Genomic DNA, 10,886 nt, shown 5'->3' with positions numbered 1-10,886 from the left:
TCAATTTTAAAAAAATTAATTCATATTTTTAAAAAAATCAATCTACTTAATAAAAATAGATTGAATTTTATCAAATAAATTAATTTGACTCAATTTAAACACTATAAATAGATAATTATATTTGTTGCCTCTCGTACGTCTTTTACTCATTCAAACTCATCCAATACAAATGATCTTTGACAAAAATAAAAATTAAATATGCTGATTTAATGACCTAAGACATTAGAGACCCCTACCCTCTCTCCCTTTTCCAAAACAAAAGCTTGGTGATAAGTTAACGAAAAGGAATATGATTTTAGCAGAAATCTCTATGTAAAATCCAAAAATTATATAGAAAATAAAATAAAATCAGATTTTTTTTATTTTAAATATTTTGAGTATAACAGATATATATATATATATATATATATATATATATATATATATTTATTTATTTATTTTGAGTACAATTTTTTTTTTTTACAATAACGCACATACTTTGTTGAATAAACTAAGTTAGACTCCTTTAATAACATCGCATTAGTTTATTAAAAAGTAAAATATTCAAAAATGTTACAACTTCATACTTGAAAGAAGATTGATTCCATGAACTTGATTGATTAGGAGACAAGAGTTATGATTCAGTCACATCAAACAAACAAAGCCAAACATATGGATGGCATCAATTTCTTATTTAGCTCGTCATTTTAATAAAAGCAATAGGTAGATTGCTTTACAAAAGATACGAGCTTTTTGTTTGGCTTTGCCAGTTGGGCAATTCCACAGTTGAGATATCATTGATTGCTATGCTAGCTCTATCTGATGAAAATATATGAAACTAGTCTTTAATTTCACAGCCTTGTAATTCCATCAAAATGACCAAACCAAACCACTAGTACGTATTTCCAATTAATACCAATGGATCCCCAACATTAATTTCCACGCCCTCGTGCTAGAAATTAATCTGTATAATTGGCAAAAAAGACAATGAACTTCCCTAAATATTAATAGCAATTGAAGTGGGTATATATGCAGTGAAAACTTCACTCTCGTACACCGAAGGAAAAAGAGAAAAAGAAAGAAAGAAAAGGAAACCACGCTTCACTTAATATTATTACTAAAATCCTCATTTCTTACCTTAACGCATGCATCATATAATAAAGAAATATTATTCATACAAATATTTTTTTTTATGATGTCAATCTTGTTGTTTTACATTAATTTTTCTCGTTCTTTATTATTGTTAAAAAATAATTCAAAATTTTGATGGTAACATACGATTCCCTTACTTCGTTATAACTATCTTATTTATTAAAGTGTGAAACATGTAGGACCAGTTTGCCGTGCACCATTGCTACAGTGCACATAAAGGCTGTAAATGGTGACCAGATAAGCAACCTAAACGCTATATGGTATCTCCCTTTCAAGTACCACTAAAGACGGATTCTATTTGTTGTGCACTACCCCATCACTAAACCTTTCAATGCATGCCTTCAACATGTATACTTTCTCTCTTTTTATTTGTTTCATAATATATGCATGGACCTCTAGATCCGATATGACATGTGGGTGTGTTTGTTCCATTTTGTTGCCATCTTATTTGCTTCAGATGCCACAATGCATTAATATTCTCAATACCAAACGAAAGAAAGACAATGCATTTCTGATTAATCGCGGTGATTATGCTATACATCATTTTTATATATACCAAAGAAAGAAAGACATGCAGTAAGTTGTGTTGTCACTAATGGCAAAATAAACATACACTTGTAGGCTGTATTAGCACATAATTTGTGAAAGATATCAATTAAAATAATGAAATTTGTCGACATACACTAACGAATACATATTATGAAATTGTTGAATCATAACATTTTCCTATGCGTGAAAAAAAGTGAAGTTTGCGTAAGGACCTTTATGGTTGTCCTCAATTGTTAAAATGTGATACAAACTTTTAGAATAAGCTAGATCATTATAGAAAATACATAGATGTATGTTAGTAATTACTAGATGATACAAGAATTATGTAGAAAATTATGTATAGATAAAAAACTCTAGAATAGATATCTCTAGAATTTTCTACATAAAACATAAATGATAGTGTTGAGGCCTATAAATAGGCCATGTACTCAATATTTGCATTCAAGCAACTAGTAAGTCATTTTCACTACTCAAATCTATTCCAATTATTCATTTAAGCTAGTTTCCTCTCAACTAAACCTATCATTATAAATTTGCCTCCCCATTCTTTCTACCAATCAAATAAGTTTTTACTATATGATAATTCATAAACTAATTAACAGTGATACCAGAGGTACGTTCGGTCATCTACTTGACGTAGAAATATTACCCCACTACTTCCAAATTTTTTTTCAATATTCTACCCATTTTCGAAACAAAATTCTTATCCATGGCCAACACCATTCAACCCTCATCTATCCCTATTCCCATTTTTAATGGTGAAAATTATGATTTTTGGAGTACAAAAATGAAGACATATTTCACCTTCCAAGATTTATGGGACAGGATAGAAGAATGTTTTTCTACTCTAGAAGACACCTCATCCCTTACTGCGGCTCAAAAAAAGGAGTTGAAAGAGAACAAACAAAAGAATTCAAAGGCACTATTTATTTTGCAACAAGTTGTGACTGACACAATTTTTTCGAGAATAATGGTGCAACAACAGCCAAAGAAGCATGGACTACTGCAAGAGGAGTTCAAAGGAAGTGAAAAGGTATGTGCCGTAAAATTACAAACTCTACGGCGTAACTTTGAATTGTTAAATATGAAGGAATCTGAGACCGTAAAGGACTACTATTCTAAGATAAAAGAAATAGTTAACCAAATGAGAGCGTACAGGGAAAATATTCTTGATAAGAAAATTGTGGAGAAAATTCTAATTAGTGTTCCCCGTAAGTATGATCCAATTGTGACAACGATTGAACAAACAAAAGATCTATCTACCTTATCAGTAACAGAGTTGATGAGGTCACTTGAAGCTTATGAGCAAAGGTTGAATAGGAATGATAAGGACTCAATTGAAAATGCCTTTCAATCAAAGCTCAAATTACGGTCTCAAAATCAAGATAAAAGGAATAATGGAGAAACTTCTCTAAATAAACATAGTTCTAGAAATTTCTCTAGAAATTATCAGAATGAATATCCTCCATGCGGCATTTGCAAGAGGACAAATCATGCCGAGAAAGACTGTTGATATTGTGGAAAACCACAATGTCACCACTGCAATAAAGTTGGACATGTGGAGAAGTATTGTCGCAACAAAAATAAGCATCAAGCAAACTTTGCTGAAGAGAAAGAAGGTGAGCAATATCTTTTCTATGCTAGCCAAGATTCCAATAGTAAAACAAGTGGAAGTTGGTACTTGGATAGCGGTTGTAACAATCATATGGCCAAAGATGCAAGCATCTTCAAGGATATTGAAGAATCCGTCAAAGTGAAAGTCCGAATGGGGAACGACACTATCGTTGAATCAAAAGGCAAAGGCACAGTTATGGTGGAGACGAAGAAAGGCAAAGCATGAAGAGCAAAGGACTTGTTGGAGTTGATCCATATAGATATATGTGGACCAATGCGGACGTCGTCACTCCATAACAACAGATGAAGGCATTGAGCGACAACTTACAGTTGCATATTCTCCGCAACAAAATGGAGTATTTGAAAGGAAAAATCGCACAGTAATGGAGATGGCCAAATCAATGCTCAAGGAGAAAGGATTACCAAACACGTTTTGGGTTGAAGCAGTTTATATTGTTGTCTACATACTTAATAGATGCCCAACTAAGGTAGTCCAAGATAAGACTTTGATTGAAGCTTGGAATTGAATAAAACAATTGCAAAGCACCTAAGGGTATTTGGATCTATTTGCTACATACACGTTCTAGAAGAGAAAAGGCACAAGCTAGAAGACAAGACAATACGAGGTATCTTCCTTGGATATAACACACAGTCAAAAGGCTACTGAGTCTACAACTTGCAAACCAAGAAGCTAATTATTAGCCGAGATGTTGAAGTTCATGAAAATGCGGCTTGGAATTGGAATGATGAGAAATTAGAGAAAAACATTCCTATCTCAATTCAGCAACCAGAAGAAGAAACTACAAAGTCCCAGGTGGGCCTCATTCTCCTCCACAACAACAAACTCTATCACCAGAGTCTACTCCAAGACGAGTTAGATCCTTGGTGGATATATATGAAACCTGCAACCTGGCCATACTTGAACCTGAAAGCTTTGAAGCAACATCAAAGCAACAAGTATGGGTCAAGGCTATGGAAGAAGAGATAAAAATGATTGAGAAAAATAACACATTGGATCTAGTAGACTATCCAAAAGACAAAGATATTATCGGGGTAAAATGGGTTTATAAGACAAAGCTCAATCCTGACGGCACCATACAAAAGCACAAGGCAAGGTTGGTAGCTAAAGGCTATTCACAATAACCTGGAGTCGACTACAACGAGAAATTTGGCCGAGTAGCACGCCTAAATACAATTAGAGCTCGAATAGCTCTTGCGGCACAAAAAGGATGGAATATCTACCAACTAGATGTCAAGTATGCTTTTCTTAATGGAGTATTACAATAAGAGATCTATGTAGAGCAACCACAAGGTTTCATAAATAAAGGCAATGAAGACAAAGTACTAAGGCTTAGAAAAACTTTATATGGTTTGAAGCAAGCTCCTCGAGTGTGGTATAATAGAATAGATCAATACTTCACCAATCATGGATTCAGGAGGAGTAAGAGTGAGACAACACTATACATCAAGACCCAAGGTCAGTATGACACTCTCATTGTCTCCTTATATGTAGATGATATTATCTACACAGGGAACAATATGAAGATGATGACAAAATTCAAAGAAGACATGTTGAAGACATTTGAAATGACAGACCTTGGCTTGATGAACTACTTCCTTGGTATTGAGGTAAGTCAAAAGAAGAAAGGGATATTCATTTGTCAAAAGAAATACACTGAAGCTCTCTTGAAGAAGTTCAAGATGAGTGGTTGAAAAATTGTCACTACTCCGCTTGTGACAAAGGAGAAGCTACAAAAAGATGATGGAGCACCAGATGCCGTTGCATCTCACTACAGAAGTTTGATTGGAAGCTTACTATATTTAATAGTCACACGACCAGACATAATGTATACATATGTTGTAAGTCTTTTATCAAGGTTTATGCAAAGACCAAGCCAAATTCACTTTGGAGCAGCTAAAAGAATTCTAAGATATCTACAAGGCATATGAATGAGTTTGGTATTTGGTACAAAACAATGACCAACTCAAGTTTATTCGGATACACCGACAGTGATTGGGCAGGATCGGTAAATGACATGAAGAGCACCTCTGGTTATGCCTTCTCACTCGAATTAGGAATATTTTCTTGGGCATCAAAAAAGTAAGCAACAGTTGCACAATCAACTACAAAGGCAAAATATGTTGCAGTAGCTGAAGCTACAAGTCAAACAATTTGGCTACGAAGAATACTTGTAGAAATGGGAGAACAACAAGATGGCTACGACAATAAATTAGCAATAGCAATGACAAAAAATCCAGTACATCATAGTAGGACAAAACACATTGCAATTAAATATCACTTCATAAGAGAAGCAGAAACAACTAAAAAAATCAAGATGGAGTATTGAAGACCGAAGAGCAAGTTGCTGACATATTCACAAAGGCACTACCGAGAGGTAGATTCAAACAGTTTTGCACGATGATAGAAGTTAAAGAAATTTGTATCAAGGAGAAGTGTTAAAATGTGATACAAACTTCTAGAATAAGCTAGATCATTATAGAAAATACATAGATGTATGCTAGTAACTACTAGATGATACAAAACTCTAGAATAGAGTTGTCAAAATGGGCTTGACCCGGTGAGCTAACCCGGCTCACCACGGATTCGAGCCGGGTTGGGTTAAAAAAAATTTAAAAATTTCAATGCGGGTCAAATTTGAACCCGGCTCACTAACAACCCGGCTCACCCGGGTTGAACTCGTGGTGAGCCGGGCTGGCTCACCAACCCGTGATTAAATTTTTTTTAAAAAAAATACAATAATTATTGGGTCATGGTGCACTCCAATATGAGACAATAATAATTTAATGTTGGATTGTGATTTGTAATTTTTATGATTTTGGATTGTATTTGAAGTTTAAGATGATTTTGGATTATATTTGAAGTTTAAGATGATTTTGGATTATATTTATCTATTTGAGATTATTTAGATTTGATTTAATTGTATTTAAAATTATCATTTAATGTTTAGGATGAATGATTTATTTATGGATGTCTTAATTAAGAATCTCAAATTTTTAAAATAAGTTTAAATTTTTGGGCTTTAGTTGTATATTAAGAAAAAAAATGAAAAAAATTATTTTTTTTAAAGGTGAGCCAACCCGTTTAACCCACTAACCTGTGGTGGGTCGGGCCGGGTTCGATTTTTTTGAGCTCACTGATAAATGAGTCGGGTTGGGTTGGCCCACCAAATGGCCAACCTGTGGTGGCCGGGCCGGGCTGGGCCGGGTAGCCCGTTTTGACAGCTCTACTCTAGAATAGATATCTCTAGAATCTTCTACACATAAAACATAAATGATGGTGTTGAGGCTTATAAATAAGCCATGTACTCAACATTTGCATTGAAACAACTAGTAAGTCATTTCTACTACTCAAATCTATTCTAACTATTCTTCTAAGCTAGTTTCCTCTCAACTAAGCCTATCATTATCAGAGCTGTCAAAATGGGCTTGGCCCGGTGAGCCAACCCGGCTCACCACGGGTTCGAGCCGGGTTGGGTGAAATTTTTTTTGAAAATTTCAATACGGGTCAAATTTGAACCCGGCTCACTAACAACCCGGCTCACCCGGGTTGAACCCGTGGTGAGCCGGGCTGGCCCACCAAACCGTGATTAATTTTTTTTTGAAAAAATACAATAATTATTGGGTCATGATGCAGTCCAACATGAGACAATAATAATTTAATGTTGGATTGTGATTTGTAATTTTTGTGATTTTGGATTGTATTTGAAGTTTAAGATAATTTTGGATTATATTTATCTATTTGAGATTATTTAGATTTGATTTGATTGTATTTAAAATTATCATTTAATGTTTGGGATGAATGATTCATTTAAGGATGTCTTAATTAAGAATGATTCATTTAATGTTTGAACCCGGCTCACTAACAACCCGGCTCACCCGGGTTGGACCCGTGGTGAGCCGGGCTGGCCCACCAAACCGTGATTAATTTTTTTTTGAAAAAATACAATAATTATTGGGTCATGATGCAGTCCAACATGAGACAATAATAATTTAATGTTGGATTGTGATTTGTAATTTTTGTGATTTTGGATTGTATTTGAAGTTTAAGATAATTTTGGATTATATTTATCTATTTGAGATTATTTAGATTTGATTTGATTGTATTTAAAATTATCATTTAATGTTTGGGATGAATGATTCATTTAAGGATGTCTTAATTAAGAATCTCAGATTTTTAAAATAAGTTTAAATTTTTGGATTTTAGTTGTATATTAAGAAAAAAATAAATAATTTTTTTTTTTTAAAGGTGAGCCAACCCGTTTAACCCACCAACCCGTGGTGGGCCGGGCCGAGCCTGATTTTTTTGAGTTCACTGATAAATGAGCTGGGTTGGGTTGGCCGGGTTGGGTTAGCCCACCAAATGACCAACCCGTGGTGGATCGGGTCGGATAACCCGTTTTGACAGCTCTAATCATTATAAATTTACCTTCTCGTTCTTTCTACCAATTAAATAAATTTTTACTATTTGATATTCATAAACTAACATCGATCAATCAATGACTGCAAAAGTTAAACTCGATCCTGGTACGTGTACTAGTGTGCTGCAGTACAGTTTATATCAAATGTTCTGGGAGTGTTCATTTTAGTTGTCATGGCTGGCCAAATATATCAAATCCAGTCGATATATTTCTACAATCAAATTATGGCATGGCATGGGGTACGTACCATACGGCAGAAGAAGGATCTCTGGTTTTGTATACTTCAAGTTCTGTCTATCATTCTTTACTTTTTTTTAAAAAAAAATCAAAACGTTACCAATATGCATATATAATTGAAACTGTTACCAGCTAGTTCCATTTTTTTTTTTAAATTGCTGCTGCATAACTCGGATATCTTTCTTCATGACTAATGCATATCAAGGTACTAATGAACATCCATTTAAGAGGTTGTGTTTTATCAACAAATATTTAATTCATATACATTCATTATGAATTGAACTTTTGACTACAAGTCTATTTGGATATAAGTTGGAACTACTTCTGAAATTTTTTTTATTAAATAATAATAATAATAAATTCTCAAAAATACTTTTAAATTTATATTCACACACAGACATTACATTCATCAACTATGTTACATGTTGTTAATTGTCACATTCCTATTTGTCAACTCTAACGTGGATGCTAATAAGTAAAATTGTCTAGTTAATTCTAATAATAACCTTTTATAATTATTTATTAGTATTGCTGGATGACGATAATACTTTTTATTTTTTAAAGTATCAGAAGTATCGGCCATGATGTTTAACTAAATTTGTTTGTTAAAATTTTACAGAAAACATATTAGTACGGGTTTAATGTTAGTTGTTATTAACAGTATATATTTAGTGTCAGAGTCGTGGTTAATGATATTTTATCGTTTTCTTATAGTGAAAGAAAAGTAAAGGAGTTAGGTTGTTCATGCAGCAAAGAAAAAAACGAAAGAAAAGGAAATTTTGTTTGTTTGAATGTTTAGAAAATTTATAAAAAGAAAATAATATGTTTTTGTTTTTGGCTACCGATCACTACTACATAAATTCTGCGTCTGCTTTTATCGCAAATTAGAACCGTGATAAACTGAACAAATATTTGACGTGTACTATATATTGTCTTGTTAAAATTTTAAAATTAAATAAAATTCAGTTCTTGGAAAAAGCCAATTCAAATGTTCATTATTATGCTTCTTTTTCAAGTCTAATCCATGCCTTTTGCTGAGAAATAAAAAACCCTATATGTTCTTTACTCTAAGTTAGTAGTTCTTTGTTCTTTTATGGTCCAAGATAACTTGAGCAATTCAACTTGACCATAATATTTCAGCCTCTTTCTCTGCACCAATTAACCAAGTGCCCTTCCAACTCCTCCCACTAAAAAAGCTTCCAATACATAGCCTCATGACCCTTACGAGGAGGGAGGACAAAGCTGCGTTCCATATCTACAAGAGCAAAGTAACTTCTCAGTGGAATCTATATGCGTGGAAAATTGTTAAGTTAGAAAAGACTATCAAAAGTTTCAATGATGTTGATGAGAGCATTAAGAGTTCATGAATGCATTATAAATTGTTCAAATGCCAATCCAAAGAACACCATCTAAAAGACTTTGTTCATATCTCTAAAAAAGTAGTAACGTACAGTTGTGGCATTTACCTGATAATCATTGCATTCAAAAAACCACGATGTAAATATTATCCTATTCAATAATTGAGAATTGAAGGCGTGGCTTATGTTTCTCTTTCTCAGCGAATAGAAAAGTAAGATCATGCGTTGTCTGTAAAAAGTGATAAAACGACCATAATCCCAAAGTAGTATGTAAAGCATTGCCACATTGGTGCCAAGTACTACCAAACAGTATATTTTTTTTAAGAAATAATTTTTAATCCCAAACTGGTCTAAAAGTACGTCAGTAAAAAAAAAAAGTATAATTTTTTTATTCAATACATAAATTACTTAAAATTACATCAATTTAACCATTTCTAAATTTAGAATCAATTTCTTAAGCCCAGTGAAGCAAAGGCAGGCCCATAACATAACAGATAAACAGGCTTTGGAAGCCCAACAAGAATTGGGTTTGAAAAGGGTAAAACCGTCATTGAGTATCCAAGTCACAGAATCTAACAAGCTTCTAGATAAACTCTGTGACTCTAGCGTTGTTATCTTTTGGTACAGACATTAGCAATGGCTTGGTCTCTCCTCCAAAACCCAACCTTCCTTAAACCCCAATCTTCTATACTCCCACCCAAGGCCCCAACCGTGACAACCACGCGCGGGGGTTACATTCCGGTGCGGTGCGGCGGACCGCGGTCCCAGCGTGGACCGCTGGTGAAAGGCCGAATCTTGAGCATCGAAGCTATCCAAGCCATTCAAACCCTCAAGCGCCTAAACCGAACCAACCCTCCGAACCTCCCGGACCTCGTGTCCAACACCCTCACGCGCCTTATCAAGTTCGACCTCGTCGCTACCCTGCGGGAGCTCCTACGCCAGCAGCAGTGCACCCTCGCCCTCTGCGTATTCTCCACCCTCCGATCCGAATACGGCGCGGATCTCTCCCTCTACGCCGAGATGGTGCAGGCCCTCGCCGCCGCCGACATGCCGGAACACGTGGACCGTCTGATCCTCGACCTGGAGGACGCGGATGGGATCCGGTGCGACGATCCCAAGGGGCTCGTGAGTTTGATCAAGGCCGTTGTTGGTGCCAAGAGGAGAGAATCGACGGTGAGGATTTACGGGCTGATGAAGAAGAGTGGATATGGGTCGGTTGTTGAGGCCGATGAGTATGTGGTTAAGGTTTTGGTTAATGGGCTCAAGAGTTTCGGGGAAGAGGCCCTTGCTAAAGAACTTCGCCATGAATACACAAAGACGCTTCCTAAGTTCTCTAGGGCCCAATTCGATACGTTGACCATTTAGTCAATTTGTAAATATTTATTTTTTTTATTTCGTAGCTAGCTGCAGAAGGAAGTCCTGCCAACTGCCACGTGTCTATCCAATTTTTTTTTTACAGCAACATTGAAATATGGTTTGATTAAGATGACTTGATTAGAATATGTTATACTTATACCATTGATATTGTTATGAATCAAAAACTCGTTTGCTTTTACAA

General features: G+C 34.9%; 1 protein-coding gene across 1 annotated transcript; it reads left to right on the top strand.

The window, feature by feature from the left end:
- The first annotated feature begins 9,906 nt into the window (after window positions 1–9,906).
- LOC109809170 (protein THYLAKOID ASSEMBLY 8, chloroplastic) lies at window positions 9,907–10,886 on the top strand. Its single transcript, XM_020372408.3, has one exon. The coding sequence runs from the start codon at window positions 9,965–9,967 to the stop codon at window positions 10,691–10,693; it is 729 nt and encodes a 242-aa protein (XP_020227997.1). The 5' UTR covers window positions 9,907–9,964; the 3' UTR covers window positions 10,694–10,886.

This window comes from Cajanus cajan, chromosome 5 (assembly GCF_000230855.2).
Source record: "Cajanus cajan strain Asha chromosome 5, NIPB_CcT2T_4, whole genome shotgun sequence".
Classification (NCBI taxonomy): domain Eukaryota; kingdom Viridiplantae; phylum Streptophyta; class Magnoliopsida; order Fabales; family Fabaceae; genus Cajanus; species Cajanus cajan.
This window is presented reverse-complemented; position numbering and strand designations above follow the sequence as displayed.

Excerpts from the sequence above, each read along its gene's own strand:
- LOC109809170 (XM_020372408.3), top strand. The coding sequence starts at position 9,965 with ATGGCTTGGTCTCTCCTCCAAAACCCAACCTTCCTTAAACCCCAATCT.